Here is an 18,314-nt window from a genome sequence, read left to right as displayed (position 1 = left end):
GCGTTTATGGCTCGGTAGTCCTAGTGTTGATGTGTATGTCGAAGGGTTGAAGGCACATGTAAACCAGAAAACAATCATAAGAAGGCAATAAGTCTCTGCAAGCAATAATCGCGTTAAGAAAAGCAGGTGATTGAACCTCGAAGCTCGAAACCTTATATACCGTGCACCACGGTGTGGTTCAAGAGTCGTCTAGTTTTCTAAACGAGAAAGCGTACAGCGCAATGCATAAAACGCATAACGCAGCGAAATCAGCGATGAAATGAGTGTGTCCGTGGTGTATGTTTAGTCGCGGGGGTGGTCTGCAGCAGAGGATTACGCAAGCCGCGACACAGGCCGCTGCAAATGCCGCCGTGAACGAGCTGATGGATGCATTCAAGATCAAGTAAACAAAACTATAGCTGTCCATACTTTTCTATGACCGGCATATATATCTTTACACACCCCCTTCGCTCTTCTAACCACGATTTGCGATTTATTCGATTGGTAACTCCTTGTTAAGTTGCGCAAGTAGATTGGTAGACTGTTCAGGGTTGCGAATGAACACTAATTCGATGTTTTTACTGTTTTCCCTCCCCGGATAATAGAATTTGGAATAACAACATTGTTCCGCGTGGCCGCTGTATATTTATCTTTTCGTTCTCTTTGCTCTTTCTCTCTCTCTCTCTCTCTCTCTCTCTCTCTCTCTATATATATATATATATATACAATGTATCTATCTCTCTTGCATGGTCCGAGAAAATTGAATTAACAGCGATGATGCCTTCAAAGATGATATATTATTGAACATAAATACATACCTGCACATAATACAGAAGCAATCGAACGAAGACACGCGTGTCGTGTGCGCGTGTTAGTATGCGCGCGCGCTTCTGTTGCATAACGCCACCCGTAGGTCATTAAGGCTCTGTATATTTGTAAGACAAAGCGAACTCGTTTCGCGACATTCCGTGTATATTGTGCTGTAGTAGAGCGCGTTAACGAGGCAGATAAAACCATGCTTCCGCTGTGAGTAGAGTTTACGACCAGTTGTAAAACTGATGATAGGAACACGATATTATCCGGTGTACAAAAGAGGCACACACACGTGATTATGTTAGATCGTTTACATTTTTGTTCTTGCCGCCCCGGTAGCCGTGTAAAGAAAATTAGATCGGTTATGTCCATTCTCCTAGATCGAATCCAGCGAATCTATCCTGGAAAGTCTACCAAAAAAAGCAACCCTGCTGCAAATGCGATCGACAAGTGGTGTTTCGATTTTTGGGAAGCGTCGATTGTCGAGAGAGAGAGAGAGAAATGTTTTGTACACAATTCGCGACGTGAATGTTCACGGTGATCTTCCATATCGGCCGATGCTTGAGAAAATCCGTTTGCCCTTGAGGAAACGAGAAATGTCATGCTGTTGGGAAAGAATTGAACGCTCGTTTCGTTGATCGACTATTGTCGAGTTCGAGAGTAGAATATTGAGCAGCAATGCGTGTTCGATGCGACCGAGTAATTATTTTTAAGTAACGCCGAGTACCGAGTCACTGTTTCTCTACCTCTTAAGATGTTCACCGTGTTTCAGTTCCGTTCTAGCCGTTCATATTAAACGAAATACCGTAATATATATGAATAGTTAAATTACCTAACAGAATAACTAACGACAGCAAACAGCAAGAAACTAAGAAACACGTGCTCAGACATAGGATGTGATATAGCGTAGATATGCTTCGAGGATTTTGCATGAAAATCCGGAGTCGCGAACCATCTCTTTTCGCTCTTTTTCTCTCTCTCTATCTACCTCTATCTCTCTATCTATGAATCTATCTATCTATATCTGAATAGGTCTCAACAAAACAGAGAAAATGAAAGAAAGAATCAGACCGTGAGTAATTTTAAGAAGAAAGATCGGGTCGGAGTAATTTTAATTAGTAATCGTGTATCGTTAAACAGTGTATAATGAGTGTATATCACGCGGCGGCCGTTCGGGAGCACTAATTGTATACCAATTCGATATAATTCGTTGCTTCATAGGCACCGAGACCGTACTTGTCAGTTCAGCTGATTGGCTGTGTACATAAGGGAAGATTATGCGATACGTATCGATCACGTTTTTTGCTAATCGAACGTGTTCCCACGTCTCGCGGAGCGACGGGCTTCCGATTTCGCGTAGTACACCCGCGTCGACTTACTATTGTGTATTATGTAATTATGTATAAGTAGACTTCATTCATGTGTGAATATTATTTTGGATAAGATTGTGTTTGTAAGGGAACTTGGCGGGAGACGGAGTAGTTGTTTTTCTGTGGTTAACACAACGTAGGGCAGAACTGGCCAACTGGATAGTATGTTTTCGAAACGCTGAGATTGGTTACGGAAAAGTTGTGATATTTTAACATCTCTTAACGAAATATCCCTACGGTTTTTTTATCTTGTATTTAGCTGCTATGCATGAAGCATGCATCTATGAATTCCTGTTGTTATTCAATTTTATATGCCTCGAGCTCTGTCGATGAATTATATTATACCGTAAATGGAACTAACGATTAACTTTAAATTAGAATTAAATTATCTACCGTTATATGTGTGTGTGAGTATTCGTAATACACCTGGATATTTAAACAAAATTCCCGTTAAAACAGGCTGGTTTATACGGACAAAATTGTTGTGATAAATTGGTAATAATTACATTTTGTTATTTAATTTCTTTTAAAATCTCTTTACCGATGAGGAAACTGATGTCACATAAATCCGATCACGTACGAAATTCCTGAAAGAAAACCGTCAAGAACGATTATAGTCGGTAATCCGTGTTCTCTGTGAGCAACAACAATAATGACATTATAAAGACGCGCTTACGAAAGCTGCGAAAGACGAATACGAATCGGCAAATTCGATTAGAAAAATTGCATGAAGGGCAGCGAAGATTAAATTCACGGTAACCAGATTCTGATACCAAAAATTCGAGATTGATTTCACAGTATTTACTATATGCTTTTTATGTATCAATTAGTAAATTAATCAAACGTGTGATGTTATATTATTTATACGATCCGAACATAGAGTGACAATTATTGCTAGACTCCGCATTTTTATGCAAATTTAGATTTTTGAACTATTCCTTGTATTGTAGATAATACGAAAATGTAACTTCCGTTTAGATTTATACTTTGTAACATATAACACAGCTTTGAGTATAGAGAATATTATTACGTGATAATAATTAATTTTATGAGTCCATTCTTCTTCCATGCGTTTATTTAGTAAGTAACTGCCAGTAGAGGATATTTTAATGATTTACAATTTTTAAGTGATAAAATGTGTTCAGTCCATTTAATTATAGATTTAATACAAAATACGATGTTAAAAAAAGATTTGTCACAAGTACGTGAAAACGATAATTTTTGTTTTCTCAGTGGAGGAGCTAAAGATCTGAATTTGTATAAACTTGAGCAGTCTCGAAATAAGATGAATCCCGCTATCTCATGAAAGGGTTCGATCGAATCTTTCAGCGGAAGAGAAAGATAGAACACGAGTTTGCGCTCCGTTTCCACCACGATTTCCCTGCAGAGCTTCTCTCCGTATCTATCGCCCGGCGAACGGTTCCATAATTCTGATAATCGTTAATCGGAAGGCGACGGGGTTCGCGCCATTAAAAAGCGATACTATGCGAGAAGTCGAAGTTTGATTCGTCGAATGCCTCTCTGCGCAGTGACGCGTGGAATATCGAGGGCAATGATCGAAGTGCAATTACAAAAAGAAAATATTATTTTTCGTTACAGCAAACCGTCGAAGATCTCCCTGGGTAGATAATCGCTTTAGAAGAGCATCGACGACGATGGACTCGCATTTCCCGTGTCACTGCGCGTCTTCGTGTTCGTTCCCTATCGATCGCCCGAGAGACAGAGAGAGAAAGAGAGATAGAAAGAATGAAACAAAAACAGTGAAAGACGAGACGATGATCGGGAAATCCGATTACTAAGCGAGTTGACCGTTCTACCTGGAATAGTCTCGGAGAAACAACCATTTTGCTATTGGAATGAGCGTGTGTAATCTCCACCGTTGGTTTCTGTCGACGATTCTGCAAAGAATGACTGCCCTTTGTTATTGCAAAACATTCCTTTAGCCTAGGACGCAGTACCACGCGGGCAGGGCCTAATTTATAATACTTTCAACTTTCAATTTTTTGAGATTCTGGTTTAATACTCGAAAGTCCTCGCTCTCTTGATTAATTCAACTTTAACTAGTTCTCAAGTTAGATATCTGGAAGAGGCATACGTGTAAGGCAACAATTCTCTTCTCAGTTTTACAGCTACAACTGACAGTTAGAATTTGTCTGATGACAAGTGTTCTAGGGCAGTGCTGGGCACGGTTGGGGCCCGTCAAGCTCTTGCTTTCCCCACTAACCGCTCTTTCATGCGGCTCGTACCTTCGTTGCGTTCGCTGGTGTCTCTTCGTTGCCCCACCGTAACAATGCTTACTGAAAGGGGATAGTGGGCGCTATGGTGGGAACGATTTTGCCTCAATCGAGGCAAATGTGCCCAGCCCTGTTCTAACAATCGTCTCCTGGTCACACATGCATAATCCAGATCTCTTCGATCGGTGCAACGTTTGTAGCCCAGAGCAACGACCCTCTTCTGGTCGTGTATACATGATTGATACAACTCTTCGATCGGTCTGATATAGCCAAGGGCAACGATACTGGTTACATGTACTACTATGTCTGAGCTAGATTCTATGATTGCAAACTTGGCTCGTTATCTTACAAAATACCTTACCTACTTCTGACAGTGTCCTCTGAGCTTGTTTCGCGAGCATCCTCAAATGTGCTAGGAAATCAAATGGCCTCAATTATGTATATTTCTCTAGAAATCTGCAATGTTTGCACAGTAACAGGTTCTTTTAAATCTGAACGCCCCTTTTTGAGAGGTCCTTGAGATGTTGCAGTGAACCGAAGTTTCCCCGCTGCTTCCAGTTTCAAAGGAGCATCTAGAAGTGCTTCCAACCGAGCAATACTCAAGAGGCAAATTTTCTGAAATTATACAGGCTTTCGTGAAGTATATCTATTTCTGTTCATGCTCTGGGACGATTTAACCCAGTTCGTTCTCAATTGGGTCGCACTTTCATCCAGAAGCGGAAGATGTTCAAATTAGATCACATTTCCAGTTCCCCATCTACAGTACGCCATACTTGGCACCAATGAAAACCATCTTCTATATTCTTGACTTCGCTGGAGATGATTATGTACTTCTTTAGATCTATAAGCCTCGCCAGAGGCATAATTAAGTGTAACGAGGTCGCTAGATTCTTACGTCAACGTGAGTCACCATCGTGTGCTCCACAAACGCTTTTCCTCGAATTTCTTTCCCACTGCAGATCAATGTGCACACAATGTGCCTTGTATGAACGAAATGTTCGGAAAAATGTTTGAAAATACATATGCCCCCTCAGGACCATCCTCCTTTCGATCTTTTTACCTTGGCATGTTGCCACACTCTACAGGTATACAGCACTTCATAACGAGCCCCTTTTCTCCGGTTCCGTGGATCGAGAAGTACCCTCTGCTTATAATACCCTCGAGCATCCGCGTCGCTTTCCCTACTCGGCTCTTGAAAAACTCAAATGATCGGTGCTCTCACAAAAACTCCCCAAGGACAAGTTCCAAGGACAGTGAAATTCTCTCTTTGAAATTCAGCGGACCGTGTCTCCACCCCGGTTATTTCGCGTTTCAACGTCTCGGAGGCCTAAACATGTATAAATGCTTCTATCGATTTTCGACGTCCCTTTCGCTTCGAATTCGTCGAGCGTTTTTTAATTTCGGCGGTGGTCGATTTGCTGCAGGCGATACAGTAACCATCGATGTCGCAATAACAATTGGTAGGGAGTTCAATGAAAATTTCTATTCTTCTTCAATCATCTCGAAGTCGAAGATGAAAAAATGCATAAAATCCGCAGTCTAACAATCGGTGCAAATTGTACAGTTCCGAAAACAAGGATTTCCAAAGCCGGATGACTAATGAGCCGATTTTCCCCGTGAGAAATCAATTTAATGGTTTCGCTGTATCCGTCTCGGTAGATGCATTTCCCGGAGGCAACGGTGCGAGATTAGGTTTTTCTCTCGCGAACGCGCGTCGCTCCCGCGAGACGAACAGTCACTCATCGTTCATACTGAACGCGAACATCGTGTTATTATAGTTGTTCCACCGAAAGAAACCGTGCACGTCGCTTGCACTGTTTAGGGAAAAACTCGCGAACAAGCCAACAGGTAGTAGTATTGTAATGTTATTGTACAGATCTATGTATATCTATACATATACATACGTATGTACGTACACACACGAGCTAATCATTTTATGCACCCGTAAAACGCCAGAATTTTGGTGAATAGATTGTGCGTCGAGATAGCCGAACTAATTACGATTACGGTGTTATCGTTATAATTAATGGGAATTATTAATTGTATAATTAAATACTGTATAGGGTGTAAGGAGACATTGTTTGTTTGGTAGCGCGTAACGTTCCATGTTCAGTAGATCGTGAGCAAATTTTTTCGGTTTACGACGAAGGTGACCGTTTCAGCCTTGTCCGTTTCGATGACGGTGCTCGTTGTTGTCGCGAGAAAACAGAGTCGATCGAGAATAGTTATGTAAGTGTAGGTGTACGAACATTCTGCGAGGCGTAGCGTTGTTGCAACAACTGGGCATATCAAAGTAGTGATTATCTACACTAGCAGAAAACGATCGTTCTCTTCAAGGTGTCAACAGACTATTTAATGTTCGTCGAGAGCGTTTCGGTGGTTCCACCCTTCGACAGTTTTGCACAAAACCTCGGTTTCTTGCTCCGTAGATCGTCGCGAGAACTCTGGATCGCGAAATTAATTATTCCAGTATGCAGGGTGTTCCTTCTGGAAGGGTCCTTGAAGATATACAGTAAAGTCTTGATCTAAGAAAAACTTAGATCCTGCGGTTCTACATTGTGATCTCGCCGAAGTGGAGGGGATATTCGTTTTCCTTAGATCGTGCAGGGCTTCGCTGTAGTTCAACTTCAGAATGATTTTATTTCACACAAGTTGTGTTTCGTCAAACGATTAATATATGTACATTAATTATTATTATTCACATAAAAGTTTAGTGGTTTAACGTGACTACTATCTAATCAATTGTGCTAAGAAAAAATTCATTTAATTTTTCACGAGCTTGTTTCCCTCTCGAGGACACCCTGCGTGCGATTTGATTTTTCTATGCGAAATACAATTACGTCGAGAGAGAGAAAAGGACAAAATGTTTTATAAGAGACCGTGAGCAGAGTTTAGTTTTGGGTGGAATCCGCGTTACAAATGTTACAACGAAAGGTAATAAGCGATTTCAACCGTGAGACTTTTTCGACAAGTTCGTATCCGTCAATTAAAAACGACTACCTAATGTTTCGTTTCGGAAGAAAAGCCCTTCGCGACAGTTTGTTTGTACCGTGCGATCAGCAAGGACACTTGCGCGTTGAGCCTAAATTGATCTTCGATAAGCGAACACACTTTTAGCTTTCGTGGCTATAAATTCGAAACGATGAGCGATTCTCTTGCGAATGTTAGAAGCACGTTGTCGTTGTATTTTCCACTTTGTGGCAACGGGAATCGGATGACATCGCGGTTCTAGTAATTAGTTCGTGCTTGATGGGGGGCCACTTCGTGTCGGGGAATGAAGTATGAGTAATTTCACAACTTTTCCCAAGAAGATGAGTTAGCAAGGACGATTTTAAGGGCTGCGGATTTGGTGGATTCACGATAACAATGGGTGGCTGTAATTTATAACAGTAAAAGGGTTGAACGAATTGGACAACACATTTTTATTTCATAAATAAACTTTCGTTCTCAACATTGATTTCGAACAAGGATCCGCAGTCTGCTTTCATAATTTACAAATTTCTTTCTTCTAAAGGTACAGATTGCAAAAGTGAAAGAACGATTTTGAGACACGAGCCTCTCCCTCAAGCGTTCCTCGAGGAGTATTGCAGCGACGTTTATTTATTGTTTCTTTTAACAAGTCCCTCGAACAGTCCCGCAGTCAGTTGCATTCGGCTCCGCGACTCGCGGAGAGAGCAAGAGAAACCGAGCGCGCGACCGGAAACACGTGGCCGCGTGACGCGTTGTTTTTGCGATCGTTAACACGCATGCTTCCATCTACGAGCCTTAACTCTAGCGAACAAAAAAAAGAGCCCTAGTTACCGAAGCTTGCAAACTGTGTAACGCAAGAATAAACCGAGCGAGACACACACACACACATACAGACACATATACATACACGTGCGATCATCATGTCCTGTTTTGTGCGTGGGGCCGACGACGGATGACGACACGCGCAAACCTTGAACGCTGACAGACAGGGCGAAAGAGGTTGATGAAAAATGTAACAATAAGTTGAAACCAACGGAGACCACGACTCTCGTCGGGATTCGATGTCGACATTGGGCCCGGAGAGTTGATTGATTATTATTAAGAGCTCGACGTCGACGTTGAATCGCGAGAAAATAGACCTATCCCAAGGTGATCCGAAAGGTGAAGCGAGACGAGACGAAACCCTCGGCATACTGATAACAGGGGAGTACCCTAACGTTGTTCAGTGACGTCAACTATTCCGATTCGCGCATAGAATCGTTCCGGGATGATTTTTTGATACTTATTTAACCGTATGATTTTTATAATAGTACATTCTCTTTCGCGGAGAGGGGAGGAGCGTTCGTTCTTGCCGCAATATAATTGTACGTTGCCAGTTGTTCGACGGGGTTGCTCGCCGGAGAGTCCACTTTTCGGATTGTGCACCTCACACACGATTCACACACCGTTGTACCATCGTAAACGACCATCGTTTACGGTAACACCACGTAACACTGTTTTGCTGCAATATAAATGTGTATATAGGGAATAACATGTTATAGATTATAAATATATATATCTCTATATATAAAAGAATGAGAATTCGAGAGAAAGCCCTGCAGCTATCTGACGACCGGAAACGCATTTCCGCACCGGGGAGTATTTTTTCCCGGCGAGACATCTCGCTGGCCGGATCCCTGTTGCTAAACGATCTCGATTCTTGATTATATACATACCGCAATGTATCGATATATGTGACAGGGAACACAGGAGTAGATATATCAGCGAGACGATACTAATTCAAGGACAATACTCTTTTATTTTTCATTGTTTCTTGGTGAAACTCTGACCGATGTATTCGTGATGTTTTCCCGAGTAAAATGAGTCCAAACACGATATAGTTTGGATTTTATGTTGTAGGACCTCGATTATCCGAACCGATGTTACCTGAATTCTCCATTATATCGTGGATTAAACCAATCAGATCCAAACTGTGTCGTGTTTGGTGTCGTTTCAATCAGAAAATTCTCACGAATACGTCGGTACAGGTGCCATAAAGAAATAATTTAAACAATGAAAGAATAGTGTCTGTGAACAATGACATTTCCGAAGTTTCCATGAATATCGACACGTTGCTGTACTTACATACTAGTCGTTTAACCTTCCACACTAATTCAGTCTGGTTTTGCTTTCGTTTTAACCATTTGCGTGTGATTATAATGTTTATTATGTTTTTTATTGGGAATGCGGGAAAATCTGATTTTCCCCGCACGCTGGAATGCGTATTCGCGTTTCTGCGTTCTTTTTTTCTTTGAACGAACCACAATGCTGACCTTTACTATCCTCCCACCGCCACGTGTCCAGGAGTTTTACTTGTAAAGTAATGTCAATTCAATTTATCATATTTACTGTGTGCCCGAAGCGCGCTCGAAACTTTCGGTGTTGTTCTCGTGCTGTAAAAAGATGGATAGCATCAGCGAAAGGTTCGAGCGTACTTTTCGCACGTTCATTTGTGCATGTGTTTTTTTTTCGCTACCGCTTGAGCATGTTGTGCAAATCTGTTGAATTTCCTTGGCAGTTCATCATCCCAATCGCATTCCTTTTGTTGTTATTCTTCGTTCATTTATACATGTTTCTCTCTATTACACGCACTTCACCTCATATCATCGCTATCGTTATAGAAATTCGGGGTAAACTTTACTTTACCGGACTCAAAGATAGTACCTTTCTCCTACGACTTATGATGTATTTGGTATGTAATCCAGTAGATTTGTACCCGGCGCGGATGCAGATCGAAGTTTCAATCCTCTAGGATCAATAGTTCAGAAGCTATGGCCGCTTAAAGTTGAGAATTTTTGGCAGGTAAGGGCGCCACCATATTGGTTTGCAGTGACGACCGCGAGCCGCTTACCTTGCCACCCCCCCCCCCCGACCTAATCACCAACCAACTCATTAATTATTCTGCTCACTACAAGCTAATATAGCGAGGCCCCTTACCTGTCAAAAACACTGCAGATTGCTCAACTTTAAGCAAGCATAACTCCTGAACCATTGATCCTACAGGATCGAAACTTCGATCTGCAGCCGCCCCGTGTACAAATCTACTGGATTACATACCAAATACATCATAATTCGTAGGAGAACGGCACAAATTTTGAGTTCGGCAAAGTAAAGAGCAGCCAAAATTCGGACTGCGGATATTTATGCAAATAGAAATCTGATTTACAAAACGATATCTACATATTCTAGTTTATATATTAGAACATTTTATCTTCCACAAATCGTATTCGCAGTCTAGTTATATCTTTTCGTAGCTAAGGCAATTATACTCGTCACGTTTCACATACTTGATGTCACTATTACTTTCTTCATTAGAAACGTGACATCACTGAAGAGATATTCCGTTTTATTCTACTCATTCGTCATATCATTGTCCAATGGATAAAAACAAGTCCAATTAAGTTTCCCTTTCTTTTCTGAAGATACTTCTAAAGTTGAAATTTATTTTACTGAAGTCGAATCCAGAATCTGGTCGTTGACTGAAGTTTAATTGGACGTTGGAATATCATCTTACATATGTTTCACCCTTCGGATACGGATCGCGAGTCCACGTAAATTCAGTTGTAGTTAATTCCACTTTTCTATGTGGATTAAAATTTATAACAATTTATACTCATTTCGAAAATCTCCTCTAATGAATCCATGCATAGAATATTACTTTCCGTCGGCTGTTATTGAATCGAATATTGGAAGTGTTAAAAAATGTGAACATTTTTTATTAGAAAATCTCCTATGTTAAAAGGTCGTTTCCGTTCCGTATCGGAAGGGTGAGGTTAACTTGCACACGCACAAGCGTCACCGCCGCTTTTTCTTTGTTTATCTCGGCGCGTCCGATCTTCGCGACTGACAAAATCACCAAGTATTTAATCACTATGTATGTTATAGGCGTCCCGTACCCAATATTCCTCCCCGAATTCCCGACAGACCGTACTACGGCCGATTAAACTGAGCTAGTCCACGGAAAGCACACGACACCTGTGCACATCCACGCCCGAGACTGTTCGAAGAAATTCGTTGTGAAACAAGCCGATGACCGGGAGCCGGGACGAAGCTTTGGGGGACAAAACAGGAACACATCACCCGTCGCTTGGGTAGCATCGATTGCCCAGGTGGGAATCCTCTCCAGGACCAGGACGAGTCCTTCGGATCCACAACGACCACGACCCCGCCTTTGAAACTTCGCGAGATCGCGTCGATTCTCATCCTCGCAGGTCGCGAACAGAACGATTCGGCGGGACGGGACGCGCACACGGATGATCCATGGAGCAGGAGGAACAAGGCTGTGCCAGAAAACATAAAAACGGAAGAGAAAGAGGGACCAAGAAACAGGGCAGACGATAAGACGCGACCAGGGCCAGGCCGGTCCAGTTTGTGTCTCGCTGACCAGCAGCCAGAGATTCAATCAGTCACTTCTAACTTCTTCTTTCTCTGACAAACTTTCGTCTTCTATGTTATTTATATAATTCGTTACACGCGTTTAGTTACGTTTAGCTGCTAAGTATTAAACGTTCAACGCCGCTGGATGCGTGCGATCAACTCCGGAGGAACGGACTCGTTAGCTCGTATTCGGTAATAAAGATGGGTCTTCCGACAGGAATCGCGTGCCTAGTGTGTCGGTTTCGGCAAATTTCGATTTCGTTTAGAGCTGTCAGTATTATAGGTAAGAGAGATCACGACGATGCACGTATAGCTTCGATTTATAAAGCTTGCGCGTTTCTATCGTTTCGATTCGTTGGACGCTAACTTTCGAGTAGCCGCGTGGAACTTGAAAATTGCTCGGTAGCCACTGGAACCCGACTTCTTGTCCGAAGACTCGTTCGTGTCTATATGATATTGTTGGAGCGAGATTCGTGGACGGTATATATTATACTGTGGCGGCACCTCCCACGCTCTCCACCGGGAGTCTTATGCCAAGATAACACTGTATCAATCGCTCAATCGCCTTTCGATATCTCCGCGTTTGAGATAGGGGTCTCTAGATAAATGTACCGAGTCCTTTAGTAGACCCAGGACAGCCAATTTTTCTGTAGAGTTTGAGTCTGAGCATATAGGCCAGGCCTGGGAAACTAGTGCTCCGAGAGTGGATTACGTAGATCGGCCTGCAACCGGAGCGTCGATTCTAAGTCATCGACTCTCGCACTACATAGTTGCTCAGGCCAGCTGTAGGGACCGCAGCAACTTTAGAGGCTGAACACTCGTTTCATATATCGCAAGCTTCTATTTGTCATCGGAGCTATGAAACGGTAGTGTGTACAATCACATGCGTATCTGTAATGCGTGAGAGGAGAAAAAATAGCGATTCGTGTCCTGGGTCTGCCAGAAGATTTGTCAGTAAGGCTGTCTAGCAGAACCTTGTCTTAGACGCGGGAATTTCAAAAGACAGTTGAGGTGTGAAAATGGTAGTGTCATCCGGTCATAAGTTCCCTGATGGCGAGCTGGTGCCGCCACAATACAACCCGATTACCTCGATTTTAGAAGAACTTACTAGATCAAAAGTACGTGGCCCGCCCTAACGGTTTAGGGCCGGTGCACACACATACACACACACACACACATGCACACGCGACCGACAACAGCATTCCAGAAAACGCTTGTCCGCGAAAACCGGAAGTACGATTCTGCGACGGTTCGTCGTGAAACGTTACGATATCGCCCCCCTTTTTTTTGTACGAGTAATTTATTCAAGTACGATGAACGATGCCATTTTACAGCTCGGGTTTTGTAAGAAACGAAATTTGATGATCGAACAACGAATAGATAGGACGAAATTCGATTGCCCACACACGGTGTTTGTCACACGCGCGATCGCACGCGAGAAACCGGGGAAAATTATCTGTATCGGTGTGTAGTACGCGCGCCGGCGCGGCGTGTTTCAATTTTAATTTGTTTCTACGGTCACATTTTTGCATCATTGTCGACGAAAAATTTGTTTAGCCGTTGTGATAGGAAAACGCTTTCACCGGAGGGACCGGCGTGCCGATGTCCGCGAATGTCCCTCGTGAGGATGATAATTATTGTAAAAAACGGAAACCAATGTTGTAATGTGTACATACAAATCAAATACGAGTATAGTATTATGTGTCGATGTACGAGCTTGGAGGGAAGGACTTCTTTTTGTATTACCAAACTTCACACGCTGATATAGCCAATCTGCTATGATACGCGACACCGACTGACGAAATAAATGATATTTAATACAATCTCCGTGTGATTCTCCGACATCCTTCGACCTCGAGCAAACAAATTGTTGTGCGGATGTTTCTTTTATTTTTAATTGGTTAGCTCGTGTGATTTGTAAATTTAGCACGAAAGATAATTCTTTAATTGGAAAATATAAAAAATAACGTTTGTGCAAATAAGAAAACCAGTTTTTTAATGTTAAGCATTTTTGGAATTGCTTCCTGAAAGTATTATTTATCGAGTTTAATCCTTGCGCTTAATCCTACGTTCTTTTTATTAAAGAAAAAATTATTTTATTTTATCTTTGAAATGAATGCTGCTAAATTGAATCGATTTGGCCGATAACTATCGCAGCCTCGAAAAGTCAACACGTTTATCAGAAAGCCAATGAATGTGTTTTTAACCGACTTCGAAAAAGGAGGAGGTTATTCTAAAAGTGTTATGTTTCGCAGAATTACACTGACGTGTCTGGTCTCTACGTGAGATAAATATAACGATGTTATTTAATTGGAAGTACAGATAATTAGTTTGTGCATATTTATACTTATTCAGAAACATTTTTAAATCGCGGTTTTTTAATTTCGATATTGCACACCTGCAAAATTGGTAGTGCTCTTTTTCCAGTCTTATCGCCTTGAAATTCTCTACTAATGAAAATTCAGTTTGAATCGAGTTTTTTAAATACGTAAATTCTTGTTTTTGGTTATGTATATTATAATACGTGATCATCCAGGGAACGGTTCAAATGTATCTCTGTAAAACGGAACGTTATTTGTTGATTTAAAGTGTAACGCAAAAATGGGCGAAATATTATCCCAGGATTTTCTATGCAAGTATTTCTGATCAGCTTCATGATCCAAGACACAAATATACTCGGACTAGCATATTGCAGAGTTTAAAACACACATTCTTGCATATCATTATAATAAATTTTGTACACTCGTTTTTGCATTAAAATCATAACCGGACATTTCAATAACAAATCCGTTACTATATTAAATAATAATCGATATTTTTAATGTCGCGTATCGTCATCTAGAATCAATCTGAAACAACTTCGCACATGAATATGCAATTTAAAAAAATCGATTGTTGTTTTACCTTCTTTACCGTTGTAGTGTAATCAACTGTAACACAATATTGTGCTACAATGTAAAATTCATTACATATATGGATAGATTAGTAATCACAAATGAGTAATATCTGACAAAAAAGTTGGCATATCGGATGAATCAGTATGTCGATTCAAACATGCGAACGTGATCAACGGAAAATGATGCAAGTGATCGATCAGATCAAAGTGCTTGCGACCAATTTGGATGATTTACGAGACGAAATCGGCGCGCTACGAAACAATTATCTTGCGAACGATGTGAAGACTTTAACAAACAAGAAAATAGGAAAACCATATATTTTATATAAATTAGGAAAGTCTATTAAAGCAGCTGGACTAACTTTACCAGGAAATGGGAAAATACCCGCAAAGGAACCAGAGGTATTTATACATACAGTAAAGTCTTGATCTGAAAAAAAAATTTAGAACTGCCCGATGTAAGAAACAGCACGGACCTGGTGATATTTTTAGATCAAGACTTTACTGTATATTGTATATTATTTATTACAACCCTAATTTTTTATAAACATTTATCATCTTAATTATAAATGTTTTTAATTATTAAGTAACGTGAGTAAGATATCAACATTAATATTTTATCAACAGATTTGCTGTCATCATTCAATCCAGAATGCGTCATTATTTTCCTCTCTGAAATACATGTTCCACCTTGGAAAAAAGAAAAAAACCTTACAAATTCCATATTTAAAAGATGAGAGCAGTCAAACAGATCAATTATTCAATAAAAATAATTCCTCGCGTAGACTCGATAAGACAACATCCCCCCAAAAGCAGCTGAACGATTATCGAAATTTTTCTGAAATCAATTGCGAATTAGATTCGCACGTGATAGATTCCACATTAGACGTTTATGCGAGTCGAACGAAAAACAGCACACGAGGCAAAGAACTGTGTTTATTAGACGATGACAAATCTTTAACAACCGTGTGCACACAGACCAGCTCGCAAAAACCAAGAAGAAAACGTAGGAGTTTCAATTTCTATTCGAAACATCCAAACTTTTATTTCTCGAAGATTAAGAACGCTGTGATTACAAAGAAAATGATTAGAAACCCAAGTGAAAGTACGTTCACGGTCTGTGGAAGAATCATTCGCGAAAATTATCCATATTCAAACAAAAGAAATTACGAGGACTCATTCAGAACGAAGAGAAATGATAATATCGAAGCGATTAGTGATGAACATAGTTTCTTTCTAGATAACGACGTTCAAAGGTTGAGTAATACATTGCCTCTGTGCGAGAACAATGTAGCAGAGAATTCCACCACTGAAGAAGAATCGGAAGTAACGTCCTCGACTTCCATTTGCTTGGATTTAGAAGCAGACGTTTCCGATAGTTCCAGTAAAGTCGAAGAACGTCAGAGGAAACCAAGAACTTACACCATAAGAAAACCGTCCCAGAAACATAATCAAAACAGTCGCTATGAAAGAATTGCTTACGTGGATCCGACTTCCGATTTAACTTTGTCCTCGCACAGTTTGTCAAATTAGCCCTCTACATATTGCACCATGTCATTTTAATGGCATGACAAAAGATGTTCAATATTTTTCTAAAAAATCCTCCAACGTGTACAATAATTCGGAATATGTTTGGTCGGTACTTGTTTAAAATGAAAACACATGATTACCTATCGAAGGCATTTTATTACGCCTGTTTTATTTCCAAGTTCGTTGGACAGTATCGTAGAATATAAAAAATATACTTTCTGCTTCGTGAAAGACGTCTTTAGATTATGTTTAACAGTTCATTTAATTAATGAATATCGTTTCAGTCATTTTATGTTCAAATAATATTCTCCTCGTTATCTTGGTGACGAAAAAATGCCGGAAAGATAGTAAACTTAACGAGTAGACCGCGAATGTTTACGCAAATTCAACGTCTCACTATGTTGCAGAGACTTGAAGCAAAGTAACAGACTCTTATCTGCTACGGTATGCAGCTTGTTAAAATAGAGTCTGTACTCATCTTTGTTAAGATTTATCATGCGCACAAACATCGCAGTCTAGCAATGAGTATTGCCAACAATACTTTTTTAATTAAAAATCTTCAAGCCATTGATCATTCTATATATTCTGATTAACAGTTAGTTAGTCCAAAATAATTGATAAATGGATAAAACAGAAGAAAACTTAATTGTAAATCGGTCTTTGGTTTCTCTACTTTAAGAATTACTCTTGGTGACTGCAGCTGCAGTCATTTTGTTCGCGGCGGGTGCATGGCTGTCAAAAGCTGCTCCCAAACCCGCCACGAACGATTGAAACACCCCATCGTAGGCATCGGTGTTCTTCTTAAAATTGTGCACAGAATAACGATTGTAAAGTCCCCAGATGCTGTTCATTAGTTTACTGTTGTACTTCATCGGCGTTGGCTCCCTACCTGCGTATTTAAAAATCAGTTGTTATCATAAAGTCCATGAAGACTGAAAAAAGACCAAGATAACAATAAAAAAATTTTCGGTTGCGAAGGGCTAACTGAACAATAAAATTTTATGTTAAATGTTGGTGATAAAATGAGGATACGATTCGAAGATATTACAGAGGGTTAATGTATAAATAAATATATCTATACAATCGCGCATATTTTTTTTCAGTTTGATACTATTTTAGCACAGCATATCTTAGTACAAAACATGAAGAGTCTATTTATAGTAAATTGATAAGCATGGATCTTATCAACACATTTATCAATTCCAAAAATAAAAATGCATCTTATGCAACTGCGATAATTATAATATACCTTCTTCGGAGAGTCTCGCATTGAACAAGGCTTCTTTGCCCGCTTTCTCTTTCTGGTCCATATTGTGGGTTATCATAGTGTTTCGTTCAAGATTACAGCGAACTTTGCACGCTGTGAACGCACCTTGCGGTATGGCGGCCATCTTTTTACAGCCTGCAACAGAACGTTCCAAACTTACAAATTTTCTCAAAATGATGTAATTATAGAAGTATCGAAGAAGTAAATGCAATAAAGTAAAACGAGATTCAAACTGAAAGATTCTTCGATATGAAGGTACAAAACATGCTAAAAGAGATTAAAGATATTGAAGGCGGTGAAGTATGGAGGAGGCGCTAGAGATACGACAAGATCTAATAAGAAATAATGAGAGGCCACATGAAGGAGGAATTGGGACAGTTACACTTAGATTAAGAAACTAAGTTGGAGGGGAAAGATATCAATTCCAGAACGGAAAAGGAAAACGCTAGATGGGGAAGAAGAGAGAAAGAGGAGGAATGAATGGATACAGAGAATGAAGGCGCGAGAAATAATGGAGCTCATAGACTAACGCGAATGTTTGTGACGTAACGATTTTCTTGTCTATCGACTCTTTAGTAAAGTTTAATAGTACGTAAAACCAGAGCATCCTCAACGACGATAGAGTTTAAAAAAACACGAACCAGTACAGGTTTCGAAGAGCAGCTCGGCGATTTCCCTTTTAGTAATGATGTTTTTCGTCTTTCCAACACTAATGGTTTCAACTCCCGCAAGTCGACCTTCGCCAAGCCTTTTGGATCTTCGAGTTCGGTGTCTGGTTGCCCGAAACCTCATACAGCTGCGATCAGAGTTGTGCAAAACTGTCATCAAACGGATCCAAA

At 40.5% G+C, this 18,314-nt stretch overlaps 2 protein-coding genes across 13 annotated transcripts in view; one reads left to right on the top strand and one right to left on the bottom strand.

Moving 5' to 3' along the window:
- Shi (dynamin-1 shibire) overlaps positions 1-13,605 on the top strand; it is a 29,065-nt gene extending 15,460 nt beyond the window's left edge. For 10 of the 12 annotated variants that reach the window (XM_076425440.1, XM_076425473.1, XM_076425493.1 and 7 more), the window contains 2 exons: positions 287-382; positions 11,291-13,605. In XM_076425440.1, the coding sequence (XP_076281555.1) occupies positions 287-382; positions 11,291-11,354 (160 nt within the window). In that variant the 3' untranslated portion in view covers positions 11,355-13,605. The remainder of the gene's footprint in view (positions 1-286; positions 383-11,290) is intronic. The other 2 variants (XM_076425532.1, XM_076425550.1) reach the window with 1 other exon arrangement.
- Positions 13,606-16,344: 2,739 nt separating this feature from the next.
- Positions 16,345-18,300, bottom strand: LOC143210014 (uncharacterized). Its single transcript, XM_076426432.1, has 3 exons — positions 18,117-18,300; positions 17,458-17,610; positions 16,345-17,097 (listed from the first exon to the last, which is right to left on the bottom strand). The coding sequence occupies exons 1-3, from the start codon at positions 18,298-18,300 to the stop codon at positions 16,883-16,885; spliced, it is 552 nt and encodes a 183-aa protein (XP_076282547.1). The 3' UTR covers positions 16,345-16,882.
- Between the last annotated feature and the right edge of the window lie 14 nt (positions 18,301-18,314).

The sequence above is a fragment of the Lasioglossum baleicum genome, chromosome 1, assembly GCF_051020765.1.
Source record: "Lasioglossum baleicum chromosome 1, iyLasBale1, whole genome shotgun sequence".
NCBI classification, from domain to species: domain Eukaryota; kingdom Metazoa; phylum Arthropoda; class Insecta; order Hymenoptera; family Halictidae; genus Lasioglossum; species Lasioglossum baleicum.
The sequence above is the reverse complement of the archived record's forward strand: the minus strand, read 5'-3'. Positions and strand labels throughout refer to the sequence as shown.